Source organism: Eriocheir sinensis, chromosome 19, assembly GCF_024679095.1.
Source record: "Eriocheir sinensis breed Jianghai 21 chromosome 19, ASM2467909v1, whole genome shotgun sequence".
NCBI lineage: Eukaryota > Metazoa > Arthropoda > Malacostraca > Decapoda > Varunidae > Eriocheir > Eriocheir sinensis.
The window spans coordinates 20,659,646-20,679,454 of NC_066527.1; the positions used below are offsets into that span (position 1 = coordinate 20,659,646).

At 42.5% G+C, this 19,809-nt stretch overlaps 1 protein-coding gene across 24 annotated transcripts in view; it reads left to right on the forward strand.

Moving 5' to 3' along the window:
• Window positions 1–14,478: 14,478 nt before the first annotated feature.
• LOC127000915 (uncharacterized) overlaps window positions 14,479–19,809 on the forward strand; it is a 35,467-nt gene continuing 30,136 nt past the window's right edge. For 20 of the 24 annotated variants that reach the window (XM_050865034.1, XM_050865050.1, XM_050865052.1 and 17 more), the window contains exons 1-2: window positions 14,931–15,453; window positions 18,313–19,430. In XM_050865034.1, coding sequence (XP_050720991.1) covers window positions 18,402–19,430 — 1,029 coding nt within the window. In that variant the 5' untranslated portion in view covers window positions 14,931–15,453; window positions 18,313–18,401. Of the gene's footprint in view, window positions 14,578–14,637; window positions 14,907–14,930; window positions 15,454–18,312; window positions 19,431–19,809 lie in introns of those variants that run through there. The other 4 variants (XM_050865035.1, XM_050865037.1, XM_050865036.1 and 1 more) reach the window with 4 other exon arrangements.

Genomic DNA, 19,809 nt, shown 5'->3' on the forward strand with positions numbered 1-19,809 from the left:
GATGGAATGAGTGGGGTAGTCTATCATGGGTTCAGGGGCACACATTGAAGACCTCAGTGGTGGATTGTGGCTCTCTGAAGGGATGGAGTGAGTGGGTTAGTCTATCATTAGAAGGAAGAAAAGACTGGTTCAGGGGCACACATTGAAGACCTCAGTGGTGGATCCAGGCTCTTTATAAGGATGAGATGAGTGGTGTAGTCAATCATTATTATCATATGAACCACTCGAGCTCCCCCTCACGGTGGTTACACATTGCAGCCCCGCAAAACACCCAGAGGTAGGTACTATAGAGAAGCAGAAGTAGCATAAGAAATGACGCAGACTGAACACAGACTTATAAGACTAGAATTTATGATTGAAATAAGATAAAAATAGGTAAGGTAAAGATAAAGTTGGGAGCATACGCTATTGCTGTGCGTGGCGGCAAACTAATTACTACTGAATTTCTTTGGTTATTAATAAAGGGTTAAAATATTTCATCTCCGTCCCATTGTCCCTTTGAACCTGTGGTGGGAGAGAACTCTTAGCCTGACACAGAACCAGCATGATATCCAGGTTACCACAGTTTACCTTCCCCAGGCTTCCCCAAGTACCCATTTACCGACCAGCCCAGTTGACAAGCAGCACACACCCAGCTCCCCAAGTACAAGACATATAAGCACCAAGCGAGTGAATACCTTGATGTACATTAGAATCGTCTTTTCAGCCGAGAATAAGAAATAGTCATCGGTGGTGGATCAAGGTTATTGTAGGGATGGAGTGAGTGAGGGCTGTCTGTCTGTGTGTATGTGTGGGCGTGGGTACAAAAGGTCCTAATTATCGTTTTGTGTGGATGTGGGTGTCATTGTTCTGTCTGTGTGTGTTTGGGAGGATGTTGTTTTGTGCAGTCTGTCTTTGGGGGGAATCTCATTATTGCTTGTCTGTTGAGGGGAGTGCCATTATTAATATTATCTTTTCCATCTTTTTTAACCCTTTTCATCTTTTATTTAATCCCTTTTCCGCCTCGCTTTTTCCATGTCCTTTTTTTTTCCTTCTGGTCTTTTACTTCATCTTAATTTTTCTTTTTCGCCTCCCTTGTTTACCCCTTTTCTCATCTTTTAGTCTGTGGTGGCGATGGCAGTGGTGCGTTCAACCTTTCCGCCCATACTGTATCCCAACACAGCAATCTCAACAGAGCACCAACGTAATCCCAGCTTCCCACATCACAGCATAGTTAACACTGCATCTCTCCTCTTAATACAACCCCAAAACAGCAGTCAGTCTACCCTTCCTTCCCTTCCCGCAGCAATATGGGACACAGCACCAATTTTAGCTTCCCACAACACAGGAAGGGTAGGAAAGGAGGATTAAACAACAGAAATGAAGTGGAATAAAATAACTTAGACAGAGGTTAGAATAGTTGAGATTGATTGATTGATTGATCCGTAGTTTATTGTTGCAGTTATAGAAGCAGGACAGAATGACCAAGAGAGAAATAGTTATGAGATGATACACAAATAAGACACAAACATAGGATATCGCAGAGGAAGATTGCAATAAGCTTTAAGATGAAATACAAGGTCATAGGAAGGCAGAAAAAAAGGACGACTGTGAAGATTGAAAAGTGGGTAGGCCTATAGAGGAAGTGTGTGTAATAAGGGATGTGAGAATATATGAGTGAGATAGAGATGGAAAATGAGAGATGCAGAAAAATATTAGAAAAAGGGAGATAGAAAGGAGATGAAATAAATGATATAAGGGGAAAAAAGATGGAAAAAGGAAGGTAGAGACAGATGAAGAAAATTATTAGAGAAAGGGAGGTGGCAAAAGGGAGATGAAATAAAAGACGAAAGGAAAAAAATATGGAAAAGTGAAGATGGAAAAGAAATGAAGAGAAAAAAAAGGAAATAAGGGAGATGGAAAAAGGAAATGGAAAGGAGAGAGGAAGTAAAAAGATGAAAGAAAGAGAAAAAAAGGAAGGAGGAAAAGAGATATAAAGTAAAAGATGATAAAAAAGGGAGGTGGGGAAAAAGAAAGGAAAAAAAGAAGATGGAAAAGAGAGACGAAATAGAAGACGAAAAAGAAAGAAAGAAAAAAGGAAAGAAGAAAAAAAAGATGATGAAGAGGAAGAAAAAGAAGAACGCAAAAAAGGAAAAAGAAGAAGAATGATAAGACGATGATGGAGGAGAAGAAAAAGATGAATGAATAAAGGAAAAAGAAGGAAAAAAGAAGGAAAAAGAGAAGAAATATAAAGTAAAACAAATAAGAGGAAGTGATGACGTAGAAGATAACAGGGAGAAAAGGGAGATGGAAAAAGCAAGCAAGCAGAAAAGATTGAGAGATGAAGAAAAATATTAGAGAAAGGAAAAATAGAAAAGACTAAGGATAAAAAAAAGTTGATATTGACGAACGAATTGTGGGACAGGATGTGAGAATAGACGAGTTAGATAAAGTTGAATGAGAGAGAGAGAGAGAGAGAGAGAGAGAGAGAGAGAGAGAGAGAGAGAGATATGACTTTAGTGTGTAGGTAAGGGTGAATAGACAAAGTTAAGCAAGTTGACTCGAAGAAAAAACTACATTAGTGAGTTTGAAGTTTGTTAGGCTATGAATGTAATGTTTAAGTTAGGTTAGGTTAGGTTAGGTTAGGTTAGGTTATATTAATCAATCAATATTTAAGATGTTTGTTAGTACATATGTTGGTGTGTTAATATTTTTGGGGTTGATGTTTGTTGTATTATGTTTATTTATTTGTCTATCTGTTATTTATTTATTTGTTTTTTTATTTATTTATTTGTTATCAGTTTTACGCTCATTTTTCTGTTTTTTGTTATCATTGGAATATCTTAAATTTTTGTCATGTATCCTAATTCATCGCCTATTCTTCTTCTTTTCATTTCTTCTTCTTTTTCTTCATATTTTCCCTTTTTCTTCTTCTTCCTCTTCTCATTCTTCTTTTACTTCTTCCTGCTTCCTTTCATTTTTCTTTGTTTTCTTTGTTTTTTCTCATTCTTTTCTATTTTCTTTCTTTCCCTCCTTTCTTCCTTCCTTCTTTCCTTTGTTCTGTCCTTCCTTCCTTCCTTCTGTTCTTCCTTCCTTCCTTCCTTCTGTTCTTCCTTCCTTCCTTCTGTTCTTCCTTCCGTCCTTCCTTTCTTCCTGTCTTCCTCTGTCCTTCCTTCCTTCCTTCCTTCCTGTCTTCCTCTGTCATTCCTTCCTTCCTTCCTTCCTTTCTTCCTGTCTTCCTCTGTCATTCCTTCCTTCCTGTCTTCCTGTCATTCCCTATAACTATCATTTTTTTTTTTTTAAGGTTCCACAAAACATCATTCAATTTAAAGCCTTAGAAGTGGATGTTTATGTGGATGTTACTGCCACCATCACCACCACCACCATCATCATCACCACCACCACCATCCTACCTCTACCTCACCACGACCACAGGAAGCTTCAATCTCTTGCCTGAGATTAATGGTATCTTCAACTTTTCTTCTCCTCCTCCTCCTCATCTTTCTTCTTTTTCTTCTTTTCCTTCTTTTCGTTTTGCTTCAGTGCAGTTTTTATTTTTTGTTGTTGTTCATTCTGTACTTCTTCTTGTCCTTGTTCTTCATGTTCCTGTTTTTTGTTGTTGTTCTTGTTCTTTATTTTCGTTTTCTATTCCTTTCTTCGTCCGTGTGTTCGTTAGCGAAGTCTGTCCATTAAAATCCATCCTTCCAACCCGTTAATCCGTGCGTAGAAGTTGCTTAGTGCGTCCGTGATTCTTTTAGTGTTCGTTATTCCGTTGTTTTCGTGTGTGTGTTTAACCCGTTTCGCAATCTTCGTTCGTGAGTCTGTTCAGAGCGTGCGTGATTGCGTTGGTCCGTTGATTCATGAGTCCGTTAGCCCGTCAGTGCGTTATGAGTGTTTTTTTTAAGGTTTATGGTACAGAAGAAGGGTCAAACTACCACCAGGGTCTTTAAACTACCCTGGAAATGCACACAACTTCTACGAAAGCCTTGGCAAGTATGTGTGTACTGGGGTTTCGAAATGTTTAAGAATATGTTTTTAAGGTTCATGGTACAGAAGAAGGGTCAAACTACCACCAGGGTCTTTAAACTACCCCTGGAAATGCGCAAAACTCCTACGAAAGCCTTGGCAAATATGTGTATTGGGGTTTCTGTTAAGAATATAATATATGTTTTTAAGGTTCATGGTACAGAAGGATGGGTCAAACTACCACCAGGGTCTGTAAACTACCCCTGGAAATGCGCAAAACTCCTACGAAAGCCTTGGCAAATATGTGTGTACTGGGGTTTCGAAATGTTTAAGAATATGTTTTTAAGGTTCATGGTACAGAAGAAGGGTCAAACTACCACCAGGGTCTTTAAACTACCCTGGAAATGCACACAACTTCTACGAAAGCCTTGGCAAGTATGTGTGTACTGGGGTTTCGAAATGTTTAAGAATATGTTTTTAAGGTTCATGGTACAGAAGGAGGGTCAAACTACCACCAGGGTCTTTAAACTACCCCTGGAAATGCGCAAAACTCCTACGAAAGCCTTGGCAAATATGTGTGTACTGGGGGCGGCGAAATATGTTTATGAATATGTTTTTAAGGTTCATGGTACAGAAGGAGGGTCAAACTACCACCAGGGTCTTTAAACTACCCCTGGAAATGCGCAAAACTCCTACGAAAGCCTTGGCAAATATGTGCGTACTGGGGTTTAGAAATGTTTAAGAATATGTTTTTTAGGTTCATGGTACAGAAGGAGGGTCAAACTACCACCAGGGTCTTTAAACTACCCCTGGAAATGCGCAAAACTCCTTCGAAAGCCTGTTATTAAGGTTCATGGTACAGAAGAAGGGTCAAACTACCACCAGGGTCTTTAAACTACCCCTGGAAATGCGCAAAACTCCTACGAAAGCCTTGGCAAATATGTGTGTACTGGGGTTTCGAAATGTTTAAGAATATGTTTTTAAGGTTCATGGTACAGAAGAAGGGTCAAACTACCACCAGGGTCTTTAAACTACCCCTGGAAATGCGCAAAACTCCTTCGAAAGCCTGTTATTAAGGTTCATGGTACAGAAGGATGGGTCAAACTACCACCAGGGTCTTTAAACTACCCCTGGAAATGCGCAAAACTCCTTCGAAAGCCTGTTATTAAGGTTCATGGTACAGAAGGATGGGTCAAACTACCACCAGGGTCTTTAAACTACCCCTGGAAATGCGCAAAACTCCTACGAAAGCCTGTTATTAAGGTTCATGGTACAGAAGGATGGGTCAAACTACCACCAGGGTCTTTAAACTACCCCTGGAAATGCGCAGAACTCCTACGAAAGCCTGTTATTAAGGTTCATGGTACAGAAGAAGGGTCAAACTACCACCAGGGTCTTTAAACTACCCCTGGAAATCCGCAAAACTCCTACGAAAGCCTTGGCAAATATGTGTAGGCCTACTGGGGGCGGCGAAATATGTTTAAGAATGTGCCCGTATATTCGTGTACGTAGGGTGTGATAGCTTCTTCTTCTTCTTCTTGGGTGTTTTATAGGTTGTAATAGCGGTGGCAGCGACCTCTGAGTGTTATTAATAGATAGTTCATAAATAACTCGTAGTCTGTCACCCTCTTCCTCCTCCTCTTCTTCTTCCTCGTCCTCGCCTTAGTCCTTGTATTCCTCCTCCTCCTCCTCCTAATTTTTGTTCTTTTTTGTTTTCTTATACTCCAACTACTTCTCTTCATCTCACTCCTCTTCCTCTTCCTCCTCCTTTTCTTTATCTTCGTTTTTCTCATCTTTTCTCATCCCTTGTTTTCCTCCTTCATCTTCTTTTTCTTCATCATCTTCCTCCTCTTCTTCCTTTTTGTCGTTTTTCTCTTTCTCCTCTTCCTCCTCCTCCTCCTCTTTCATCTTTCTCCTTCTCGCCTACTTTGTCTCTTCCTTCTCTTAATTACTCCTCCATTTTTTTCTATTCCTCCTCGTCTTCCTCCTCTTCCTTCTTCTTCTTCCTTTTATTCGGTGTTTTTCCTCCTCGTCTTCCTCATTTAATGGACGATCTCCTCTTCTCCTGATCGTCTTCCTCCTCCTCCACCTCCTCCTTCTTGTTAGTTCAAAAAGTCTGTATAGCCTGATGTCCTTCCTCCTCCTTCTCGTCCTCCTCCTCTTCCTCCCCTTGCCCCTTCCCCTTCTCCTGTTTCCTCCTCAATCCTCTTCCTCCTGCTCCTCCTCTTCCTCTTCCTCATCTAATTTTTTCCTCGTCTTCCTCCTCCCCGCCTTCTTTCTCCTTCGAGTCATCCGCCACTGAAATAATATTAATCTTCCCTCAAGTTGTAAATGCGAATACCATCAACTCACTTAAAAATCGAATCGACCGTCATTTCGTTGCGTCAGGAGTAAATTAAATACAGAAGTGCTTTCATCTGCTGTACATACATAAAACAAGTGACTGTCGAACAGATTAAATTGAGCACCAGAGCGCGCAACCTCGTAATGAGCCAATAAGCTTTCTGTTGCCTGCATTTCCATGTTTCCTGTCTCTCCTCCTCATCTACTGTATACCTGTCTCACTCCTTCATCGAACCCTGCTCATCCTCTTCCCTTTCCTCATATTCCCCTCCTCTTCTGCAAAAACACCGGAAATAATTAATACATTGCATGCTTTCCTCCTCCTCCTCCTCCTTCGCTGCATACTGTTCAAGCCTTTCCTCTGTGATATACAAGCCCTTCCTCGGTGATCCAAGAACCTATATATACGATTCGAGCCTTTCCTCTGTCTTTTGATCCCCTCCTCCCCAGGGGCCGGTGTCATCAAAGGCGATCCGGCGGACCCTCCAAGTGGGTAGCTTCCAGTTGCTGGGTTGCAGGTGGCGGATGCTGATCCACCCATCGACGAAGGCCCACCCTCTCTTGACAAGGTTAGAGAGGATGTGGCAAGGTTGAGGGTGGAAAGGCAGCTTGTATTTGTAACATTAGAGAGCTGCTCAGAGCTGGAGACGGGTTGGATGCGTCCGTATCTGGATAAGGAAAGGGAACCGACAGGACTGGAACAATTACCGTGCACGGTATTAAGCTGCTCAGTGTGCCAGGCACGATGCTTGCCCGCCTATTGCTGATGCGGATCCACAGTCAGCTGCTGAAGCTGCAGAGACTGAACCGTCGGTCGACAACTGACCGTATCCTAGCGCTTTGCGCACTGGTTGAGCGCCGACGCGAATTTCGACAGGGGATGCTTGCATCCCTCAAGAAGGCTTTTGATTCAGTGCATCACGAGGCACTGGGATTTCCTACGACTCCGCGGGATTCCTGCAAAGACCGTTGGCTTATTGAATGGCCTATACTCAGGCGTGTCCAGCTTCTTTCCCGTGAATGCGGGAATGAGACAGGGCTGTGTCCTTACCCCATTGCTTTTCAACACTTATATGGACTGGGTACTTGGCAGTGTTGTGGACCAGAGTCATTGTGGAGCATCTACTGGCAATACAAAGGTCACTGACTTTTTGCCGATGATGCAGTAATCCGTGCGGAGTCGCTGGAGGTTCTGGTGATGGCTCTCGAGGCACTGCACGAGGAGGCGAAGCCCTTGGGACTTCAGGTCTTCTGGGCCAGGATTCACTAACGAGTTACGGCGTTCGTAAGTCACAAAAAATGTCTTAAGGCAACTTTCGGCTGCTTTGGGCTATTCACTAAACAGTTACGACACTCTTCCGGCACCGTAACTTTACGGCAGCTCCAGACATGGCGTAAGGTATCGTGACCCGTACGTAGGGCAGATTTTCTCCACAACACAAGGAGGAATGAAGAAGAAGAGGAAGACCCGCTGCCAAAATAATGAACAAAACGTCACTGTGCTATCAAAACATTGCTTTATAAGGACGTGTCAACCGTATATAATACCATTCACTGAATATGTAGTGACTGTGAACTCCTACACTACTGAATCAAATATCCTGCCGTAAACACTCGTGATAATATATATGGAGGGCTTGAAATGCTCGCAGGAGATCCACCAGGGGGTAATGTGGGTACTCATACATGCTCGGTGAATAATTTAGTCTTAATTTGTAGTTTGTAATACCTTAGACCACTAGCACAACCAAGGATGGGCCGGGCTCCACCCGTTTACCGTTGATGAGGTTTCAGGCTCTGCACCCCCAAAGTTTATCTTGTCTTTTTCTCTGCCCTCCAATCTCCCTGAACATATTTCTGGGTGTTCCCTTGCCATTGTTTAGCAGATTTTAGCGACCTATTTTAGAGACACAAACTATTCATTACTGGGTAAATTATCATGTCTTTTTTTGTGGAGTTAGTTATCACCAGGAAGCAATTATGAAAGTACTAGAGTTGATTTGGTGAGTCTCATACTTGGGTTGACAGTTTACTCTCCTCTGTAACGATAGGCTACTATCCCCAGTGGCAATTATAGGTTACAATTTTAGCAGAGTTAGGTTACCATCCACTAGGTTAAAATGAGTCTGTTAGTTTGTAAATAGATTTGGGAGTGAAGACGGCTGGACGATATATGCCGCAGAGCTTGTTATAGTGAATTCTGGGGTAAATTTGCTGTAGCACTTTCATAGCTGAATTATTGTGGTAATAAACAGAGCCCCATTAAAAGGCATCATAACATATCACAGGAAATAAGTAATTTGCATCTCAAATAGACTGCTCCTGCTAAGCAATTACTCATTCTTTGCAACATGCATTATACGTTTGTTGGATATTTTGGTAATTGAGTCATCCCATGGCTCATTCTTGTCTCAATGATATTTACTGTATTAAGGTATTACATTTACTATTTAGTATGCTAGTTTTACTGGGTGTTATAGATGATGTGTCTAGTAAGGGTAGGGTGAAGTTGGGGGCATACGCATAGCTGTGTGTGGCCTCGGTGCTCATCATGGTAACCTATTGCTGGTAAATTAGCAACCTAGCAACACCTGTCAAGGTTTGATTCATCACCCAGTTTTATTCCCACTCATAGTTTAATAGCTACTATAATTGAAAAAGTATTTTATGATTTTAGGTTGAGGCAAAATATTTATATATATTGATATTTATTTCATGTTAAGTGAAAAATATATAATTACTTCATTTTCTACTTATAGCACAACATTAAAACCAGAAAATAAAGGTTCTTTGTCCATAGACTATAAAAAAAATCTTTCTCCTTGAAATTCAAGTTATTTTTTGGGTATTGACAAGAAAATAATGTTTCTGTTTTTAACTCAAATATGCACTTTTTTCATTTATGTAACCTAACCTTACTAAAGTACTGACTCATATGTTGCTGGCACAAGTTGAGAACATAATGAAAAAGTGGGCATTGATATATACATTATTAAATATTTAAATGTGTTAAATAGTGTACTGGCAATAAAATAAAGGAAATCATCGAGCAAATTGGTGTATGGGTGTGTTTCGTTAAGAACTCGGTAGAGTTCTTCAAAGACAATGGCACTGCCCACTGTCAAAACACATTCCACTATACCTAGAAAATTTCCACGATGACTGTTGGCTCTCAAGATATAGCTGGAAGCCAGACTCTTTCTCGAGTCATCAGAGTTTTGAAAGAAGTCTTGGGCTTTCCAGGATGTGACACACACACACACACTCACAAACACACAATTATATACTTTGAGAGTAAGAGTAGTAAAGTTGGGGGGATACGTAGTAGCAGCGCATGGCCTCGGTGCCCATCTCCGTAACATTGACCCTTGAGACTGTGGTGGAAGGGTGCCCCCATTACCTTGGGACACAGGGCCAGTGTAATATCTGGGTTACCACAGATTACCTTCCCCAGATTTCCCCAGGTATCCATTTATCGACCAGCCCAAGAGGAGGATGAACAGCTGGGTGAGCTGCACGCAGACTGCCTGGGCCGGGATTCGAACCCGGGCCTGCGGAGTATAAGCCAGGCACGCTAACCAGTAGACCACGGAGGCGTATAACTTTGAGAGTGACACAGGCTAAATGGACTTAATTATATTGCTTTTGAAAGTCACTTAATCTGACTTCATATATATAATAAAAACTTCTTTACTAATATAATTAAAGAAAGAACTGCTGGTATACATGAACACAATCACAACTTAAATTGTAAAAAAAGGGGAGAAATTATCTGACTAAAAATTAACTGCAGGACAATATGGCTGAGCTTATTATACACTTAATAAAATGTAAAGCATATAGCACCGTGGTGTGTACTATTTGGAGCAATTCTTCACAGCTTGCTATTAAACATCTTTTTATATGTTATTTCCAACAGAAAACAATTAAATAAATTGCAAATACAAAACATGTTTGAAGAAATCAAAAGAGACCTTTAGTGATGCATAAGAAATACAGAATTTCATGCCCTGCAATATTCAACAAAGTCCTGTAAAGGTCCAGCTATTGCAGTCATTCTGGTTGAGACGATTCAAGGAAATCTACACATTTCTGCAAACTATCCAGTAATATATGCTTGGTCTTGCTTCTTCAGAATCTTTTATCTTGTGTCTCCTGCCTGGAAGTTTAAGGGTCCGACGCTGCACCACTGCTGGGACATATGGGCTGCTAGGTGTTGTAGCACCCACTACACTTACAGGTTACACTCAGTCTCCTATAAAAGGAAAATTATTTGCTTGGTCATCATAACCAGGATCATAAGAGAGAGAGAGAGAGAGAGAGAGAGAGAGAGAGAGAGAGAGGTTAAAGTGACTGGCTAGTAGTTAAAGGTTAAGAAGCAATGAAGTAGAAAGTTTACATAGTTAATAAACTTAATCTGTGGAAATGAAAAACAAAAATACAATACTTTCAAGAGCAGCTCGCTGTATGAAACACTGTCGCACTACTATAAAGGCACTCACAATAAGTAAAAAGCTCTTTCATAGTGCTTGAGATAAACTAACTTACTATTAAAACATAGATACTTTAAATTCACTATTATAAGAATGTAAAGTATCTATGTTTTAATAGAAGTTAGTTTATCTCAAGCACTATGAAAGAGCTTTTTACAGTATTATCTACTCCCAATATCTGAGCAGCTGACAATGTCTGAGCTCCACTCCTAATCCTAGCCACATTGCTGGGCAGTGCCCTGGTGGCAAATCTTAATGACTGATATGTTTGCTAAGCTCTGCTGCTCAGTAAATGGCCTCACCTCTATGAAAATACTGAAATGACACCACGTACTGAAGTGTGTGTGCACCCATATCCCTTCCCCTCTCCATGGTGAGATAACTTGGTGCATGCAAGTATATTACACTTTTACCTACAGAGGAGGTCAAAACAGGGTAATGAGAATGATCATGAACAACTTGGAGGACAAAGTCATGGCTAAAAACTGACAGAAAGGCACGTTTATAACGTTACCTAAAGGATACCTTCATGCAGGTTAACAAAAATGTTTCACTCACTAGCACGTTTTAGCAACAATATACCAAGCTGACTCTCCACGTGACAAGTGATTGGCTTACCTGAACTTCCTCACTTCATCTCCGTACTCCCGGTGGGGCAGACAACATCGTCTGCCTCTGTCACGGGCCACATGCTGCACTGGTGTTGAGCTTCCTGTGATTGGCTACTGTCTCTAGAGTACGTATGTATCGAGCGCTGCCATTGGTTGAACGAAATATGTCAACATCATACTACGCCGTCTGTCGGCGGGAGTGTGAAACAGCGTTAAGGCAGGAAAATCTAAACATGGCGGACTTAAGATTCTTTTGGGAATCGCAAGATACGACATTCTTATTTCCGCCATATTGGATCCACTTAAGATTGTCGTATCTGCGAGGCGTTAGTGAATCTGGGCCCTGGGCTAAGAACAAAGTACAGGTGTTTGGAGGCTTGCTAGATGAAACAGTATCTTCAGTCCGTTCATGCGTGTGCCGAAGACAATGAAATCTTGGAAAGTTTCACACATCTTGTTAGCGTAGGGCATAACAACTTTGAGTCTGGCCAGGAAGTTTTGCTGGGGGTTGGCCTGGCCCACGGTGTTATGGACTTGTTCAGCACGAGTATGTGACGTTGTCGATACCTGTTTAGAAGGACAAAGATCCGGATCTTCAAGTCCCTTGTGCTCCCTGTCTTACTCTATGGTTGTGAGACATGGACACTAAATGGGGTATTGGAGAGGCGGATTGATGCCTTTGGTAAAGAGTGTCTACTGTCTACACAGAATCATGGGATATTGCTGGAATGATTGCATAGTTCGTCAACGCCAACTCCGGCGTATGCCCCCATTTACTTATTTATTATTATTATTATTATTATTATTATTATTATTATTATTATTATTATTATTATTATTATTATTTAGTCATGAACAATACAAGCTGAATGTTACCCAGCACCGGAATCGAACCAACGCGTTGGCGCCGCTGTCTGCCGACCCGGCCGAGGGTGGTGAGGCAGACAGCGGCGCCAACGCGCTGGTTCGATTCCGGTGTGGTGTCATGAGACATCCCAAGATTGTGAGACATCCCATCCTGAATACATGCGTACATGAGTTTCGACACGGTACAGTGTCTTTTGTCGACTGCTTGTCGGGATCTGTCCCACCCAAATTAATTTATATTATTAAGAAAGCAAATGATGACGTATGTTTGCATATAACTAGGATATCACAACCACTCTTCTTCTCCTTGTGACCTGTTCCGCTTTGCATCGCTTTTTATGACCTCCTTGGCACTTTTTTACACTTAGATGCTTCACTTAGCTACTCTGTGATAGTAAAGATTGGGTTCCGCGATGCGAAATAAAGGATGGGATGTCTTACGATACCGGATGACAAGTATTCAGGATGGGATGTCTCACGATCTTGGGATGTCATGACACCGCACCGGTGCTGGGTAACATTATTATTATTATTATTATTATTATTATTATTATTATTATTATTATTATTATTATCATCATTGTTTTTGTTGTTATTTTTATTATTATTATTATTATTATTATTATTATTATTATTATTATTATTATTATTGCTATTATTATTATCATCATTGTTTTTGTTATTATTATTATTATTATTATTATTATTATTATTATTATTGTAGTAGTAGTATATAGCAGTAGTAGTATCATCATAAACTTTCTTCCATAGCAAATATATCAATAAGTATGATGTGTGTGTGTGTGTGTGTGTGTGTGTGTGTGTGTGTGTGTGTGTGTGTGTGTTCAACCTGTGTAGCTAGGCGTCCTAAATTGTCCGTAGAGAATGTGCATTGTCACCTTCTGCCGAGAGAGAGAGAGAGAGAGAGAGAGAGAGAGAATCCAAACTGGTTAAAACTTACCTAACCGAAGATGTCATGTCATTGATCTGTAAAATTAACTCTCTCTCTCTCTCTCTCTCTCTCTCTCTCTCTATCTCTCTCTCTCTCTAAAGCACAGTGCACACACACACACACACACACACACACACACACACACACACCCCCCAAACGCGAGAGAGAGAGAGAGAGAGAGAGAGAGAGAGAGAGAGAGAGAGAGACGCCGCTGTCATCCGTGCTAGTTAAACCTCAACCTTAAAGATCTGTCTCTCTCTCTCTCTCTCTCCCTCCCTCATATCATTGATCCATTAAACAGCCAGCAAGACCCACCCGTTGTTAAGGGGAAACTCAGCTAAACGCGCAGGCCCAGGCAGTATACAAGCTGGGAGAGGGGGAGGAGGGAGAGAAGGGGGAAAGAGAAAAAATGGGGAGAGGGGGGAATGAAAATAGAGAAAAAGGGATGAATTATGAATACGCGTAGCCATGGACTCTCGGGTATAAGGGCTGTTTAGGGCAATTCACGGGGTGCAAACTAGGAGAAAGGGAGACTATAGGAGTAGGGAGAGATGAAGATACAGATAATAATGGATAAATGATTGAATGGAAGGCTTAGATATGCATACAAGGGCTGTTTAGGGTAATTCCAGCGTTACAGGCGAAGGACAGAAAGGGGGAGAGAAAGAAAAAGAAAGAGAGCGGTTTGAAAATACAGAAAAAGGAGTATTTAATAGACTTGAAGATGCGTACCCATGTGTAGTGCGGACAAGAGCTGTTTAGGGCAATTCAAGAGATAACAGTGCTTGAGAAAGGGAGATGGAGGGAGAAAGGAAGGGAATGAGGGTGAAAAAGGGGAGAAATGAGATGAAAATAGCGAAAAATGGTGAAAAACGAGAGATGAAGTCCAAGCCGCGCGCGTTCGGACAAGGGCTGTTTAGGGCAATCGGAGGGGCACAAGACGAGAGAACGAGAGAAGGAAGGGAGAAAACGAGGAAAAACGGGTGGCAATGAGGAACAACGAATGAAAACAGATTAAAAACTTATTATACCCTGTAAACGAAGGCTTCAATAAGAAATGGCAAGGGTAATCTCAGGGTGGTTAGCAATGCCCCGCGTCCGAGTGCGTGGCAGCCATTCCGCTCCCATCGTTAACCATAAAACGCTTATTTCACCTCTCTGGACGCCCCTGTGGCCTCCCCGGGGGTGAATCAGGGCGTTTTGGGGCGTGGGGGGGAGGCTGGGTGGGGCGAGGGGGAGGGAGGGGGCGCGGGAGGGGGGTAATGGGGGTTAAAAATGCAAGTTGGGGTTGTTTCGTGTGGTAATTGTGGCAGGTAGGAGGAGCCTGAGCACCCTCCTTACCCACCTCTCGTTTGGCCCCCCGGAGGTGAGTATGGCACCCCCAGGTCACCCCAGGGCACTAATACACCCACGTGGCCCCCGGGGGAGACAGGTGGAAGGGGAGATAAAAGGTGGAGAGGCGGGCAGGTGAGTCTCCATCATCACCTGGCTCCCATACCCCCCCTCCTCCTCCTCCCTCACCTGGAATTTCCCTCGTTTAACGCTCCCCCGTGGCCCCACCTGCCCCCTCGTTCACCCCACCTGTCCTTAACGCCCCGTGGAACACCTGGGTACACCTGGTGGCTCTCGGAATACCGGGGAATCAGCGTAAATGAGGAAAATTGAAGCAGGAATTGGCGAGGTGGGGGGAGACAGGTAAAAAAAGACAGATTACGTGGGGCTTGTCCTGCTTCCTGCCCCCTGCCCACACCCTCCACACCTGCCCACACACCTCCCCCAGCCCCCACACACCTGTCAGGCACTCAAAAAGCCCTGGAAATGGGATAAAAGACGTGAAATAGGGAGAACCAGGGTGCAGGGGACGGGGGACAGACCACCTTGATTCATGGACTGCCAAATTCTCGTTATGATGGCCATTTTCTCCCACACCTTCTGATTGATTGGCCACTTTACCTGTGTCACGGGCCAGCTGGGGGTTATTAAGAGCCGTGTGAGGTGTATTTAGCGGTGAAATAACGCTAATTAAGCCCATGTGGAGGAGGAGACAGACACCGGGCTCTGTTGACACTGGGGTGATTTGTCCCTAATAACAATCTCATTTATCACGGAAATTGCCGGATAATGCCGTGTTCTGAGGGCTTGTGAGTGCCTCCCCGCCGTGTGTCTGCCCATGTGGCCCCCCAGCATGCCGCAGTGAGGTGGAAATACAGTGAAATAACGGTGAAATGAGGTAACATATGAGGTGTGTTGAGCAGGAACCGTGTGAGGGGGTGGGAAGGTCTCACTGCTATGTGCTTATTAGGTAATCTACGGGTGTCTAAGCATTTCCAAGCCCCCTAATGACCCTGTTGTACCTCACATAGTGGGTTCATGGGGGCATCAAGGGGTAACTTAAGTGAATGTGTGGAAATGAGTGAAATTGAAGCCCCTTACCTAATCCCATTGTTTGAGAAGCTGCTATCTCAAACGTTTAATTAGGTAGTCATTGCATGTTATAGGCCTCCCAAGATTCCCCTAGCACAGTGTTATCCTTATTAGTGACCCTGAAGGAGAAAATCAAGGGTAACTTAAGTAAAATGAAGGGAATGTGATAGTTGCCTGCCTACCATTGTTCAGAGGAAAACTAAGGCTGCTGTAAAATACTCCTTGCTTTTCTTTATCTGAGTTTTTAGATTATGTGTGATTAGGAACTGAGTTTATTGATGAGTGTGATTGGTCGTAAGTTAGTCAGATGGCATGAGAATTGGGTGATCAAGAGGCCAGACTTGATGTTTACCGTTGATGAGGATATGTCGGGCAATGGCATGGATTATTAAGAGGCTGAATTGTATGCGATTGAGTCAGAATTAGTTATGAAATTTGAGATTAATCTAGACAAGTCTGGGAGTGACCATAAAATGAAAATCAAGCATAGTAAGACTGTTAGTTTTGCCGCTGCCGCTGCTACATATTCAGCTGAAAGTTTAGAGCTGGATGTACAGCCCTAGTAGGTCCTCTTCCAGAAGATCCATTATGAGTTACTGTGCGATTTTGCGGCACTTGGAATCAATACTCTGGGTAATGTTAGCTCAGAATATAGTTTGTTCAATGTTTGCCCATCACATCATTTAAAGTCTAGACAACACCCCAAACCTCAGACACCATATCATTAACAAGTGGAATAGTTGCGTTTGAAGTACCAGGCAGCAGCTCACGCATCAATGTTTAGAAAAAAATGGATGAAATAATTTGGAACTGTAAAACTGAGATGAGACAAACTTTATGAGAATTACGGTAACTCCTTTGTGTGTCTATGATCACTTATACAGTGGGTAGTGGCAATAGTAGTATGTTACAATGGGAGTATGTATTGTGACAAACTGAAAAATCTGGGTATATTGAGTATTATTAGTGTTACTTAGTTCAACGATGAAATTAGATTATCTTAAACTATAGTGTTAATAAAGATAGAGCTCCTTGGAATGTGTGTCAAGATTTTAAAAGGTAAATTTAGCCATAATCATGTTTTTGGCCTAAATTTTCTGTCAACACCTGTGAGCTAAACTACTAAGAGTATCCCACCAAGCTTTCAAGAACTAGTAATCGTCTTTGCTCCACAATTTAGCCTATGTAGCTGTGACCTGACATTACAGATATATGAGGTTGATAAAATGAACTGAGGTTAATGTGACTGATATGAGTAACAACAACCTCCCTCACGCAGCACTGGTCTTCAAACACAAGCTCTGCCAACACACAGTAATCATGGAGAGCAGCTGAATATTTGACCTGTCTGGTTGTGAGGTGGCTATGAGGTCCAGAGTTACCATATTGTGCCGTAACTTTGTGTAGGCCTATGGACATAAAATTTTCTTGCAAGTGATGATGAAGTAGACAGTCTTCAGATTCCTTTTATTCTTTTTGTTGCTGGTCTGTCATTTCACTTTCCTTTATAATCTTATCTGGTCTAGGTATCTCTTCACTTTCATTTTTTTCTTAGATGTATTTACTCTTATATAAGTAAAAAGGTTAAGGGAACTTTTAGAACACTCACATCCTAACATGACAAAGGCAGGCATATCAAAGGGTGTGTCACGTAATGAAAGATCCACTTAGCTAAAAACCTGGGTATCGCTGAAAAATGACTTTGGCAGTTTGTTTACGAGGGCAACATTGAGTTAATTACATGTATTCATTTGCTGTCTCAATAGCTTACTGCTCTCCATAATTGCTGTGTGTTGGTAGAGCTTGTGTTTGAAGACCAGCACTAGTCCAGTCCAGTAGTTGGCTTGGAATTGGCTTTGTAATGGCTCCCACTTACGACTTGTTCTTGATTCTTGATTGTCGATTGGCGTTGTTGATTGGTGTTGTTGTGTCTTTTAGTTTTGTTCAATTTTCTTTTTGCTTCTGTTCCATATTGTTGTGATATAGATTTTTCTGTCTTCAACTTCTTCCAGAGTTTATGGTTGAAATGGTTAATGGTTGCTGTGTGAAGGAGGTTGTTGTTACTCATATCAGTCACATTAACCTCACTTCATATTATCAACCTCATATATCTGTAATGTTAGGTCACAGCTACATAGGCAAAGTTGTAGAGCAAAGACGATTACTAGTTCTTGAAAGTTTGGTGGGATACTCTTAATAGTTTAGCTCACAGGTGTTGACAGAAAATTTAGACCACAAACATGAGTATGGCTGAATTTGCCTTTTAAAATCTTGACTCACATTCCAAGGAGCTCTATCTTTATTAGCACTATAGTTTAAGATAATCTAATTCCATCGTTGAAGTAAGTAACTCTAATAATTAACTGCACTTTGAATGACGATATATTTGTGCAAACTTTTCTCTAAACTTGCCATACACAGAACTTCATCTTGAGCAGCTCCGTCAGATGTCCCAAGTGTTCCCAACCAAACGTCTGACTTGAGAGTAGATTAGGCCATGAGTACTACTAATAGTGACCCTGAAGGAGAAAATCAAGGGTAACTTAAGTAAAATGAAGGGAATGTGATAGTCGCCTGTCTTCCATTGTTCAAAGGAAAACTAAGACTGCTGTGAAATACTTTTTGCTTTTCTTTATCTTTCACGTTTACTCATAAGTGTCGTTTTAATCCTTTCCAGGGCGTGCAGTCGTGAGTGGGAGGGGTGAGTGAGTGTGGTCCAGCGAGGGATGCCGGGGAGATGAGGCACCACCCCCCACCCCCATTCTGATGAAGAGAAGAAGCAGGCGGAGACACAGAATGGAAGACTGTCAGGTTACGCAAGTTACCCCGAACCCCGAGGAGGAGAAAGAAAATGAAAATGAAGAAGAAAAAGAAGAGGAAAAGGAGAAGGAAGAAGAAGAAGGAAGAGGAGGAGAAGAAGAGGAAAATGACGATGAAGGAGAGGGAGAAAGTGGAGTGGATGAAGAAGGAGGTGGAGAGGATGATGGTGGTGGTTGTGGTGTGGAGGAAACTGTGGAAGCTGTCACCCCCTCCACTACCACTGCTGTAACTCCTGCTTCTCCTCCTCCTCCTACTACTCCTACTACTACTTCTGCTGCTGCTACTGATACTGCTGATACTGCTGCTACCACACCTACCACATCTACCACATCTACTACTACTACTACTTCCATTCCTGTTGCTTTGTCTACTGCAACTACTACTACTACCACTACTACTCCTACTACTACTCCTACTACTATTACTACCACTGCTACTGTTCTTTCTCCACCTCCTCCACTTCTCCCTCTATCCATGGTGAATCTTCCACATGCATCATCATCACCACCCCCATCATCACCACCACCACCACCATCAACACCACCACCACCAGAATCATCATCACTGCCACCATCATCACCACTGCCACCACCACAATCACCAACTCCACCACAATCACCACAAATGGTAGTAGAGTCATCACCATCATCACCACCACCACTACCATCACTCCAACCCATTTCATCACCACCACAATCACCACAACCACCACCACCTCAGTCTTCTGCGTCGCCATCACCACCACCAGTACAATCACCACCACCATCACCACCACCACCCACCAACACCACCAGTACCTCACCCCCACCACCACAGTCACCGTCTCCACCACCCACCACCACCTCCACCTCCACCCAGTCCTTGCCGGCTGGTGTGTCGCAGGAGGTGGTGGTGGCACAGTTGAACCAGTTGCAGCAGACGGTGGTGTCCCATATCCTGCAGTACCAAGCAGGTGTCATTGCACAGTTTCAGCAGGTGAGCAGGTTGTTAATTGCAGCAGGTAATACAGGTACCAGGTATTCCTTGGGGTTTGTGTCCCGTCTCCTGGGGTCTGTTTCCTTCTATAATTCCTTCCCTGTCTCTCTCCATATGACCACAGATGTTGTGCTGACTAAACGAAACTTTCCAAACTTTCTTTGCCGAGTAGAGAGGATTAGACAGGTTAAGACAGACATATGCTAGACGAGCTGATAGCCAACAGGAGAGGCCGTAAAGATGTTTTGAGGAGGAGAAAACTTGCGTAATTTGTTAAGGCAGCCCAAACCCCATTTCCCTTAATTTTAGAGTAGCCCCCCTTAAACCTTATCCCTGGCAACCCTAACCCCATTTTCTTCCTGTATCTCTTCCATTAAAC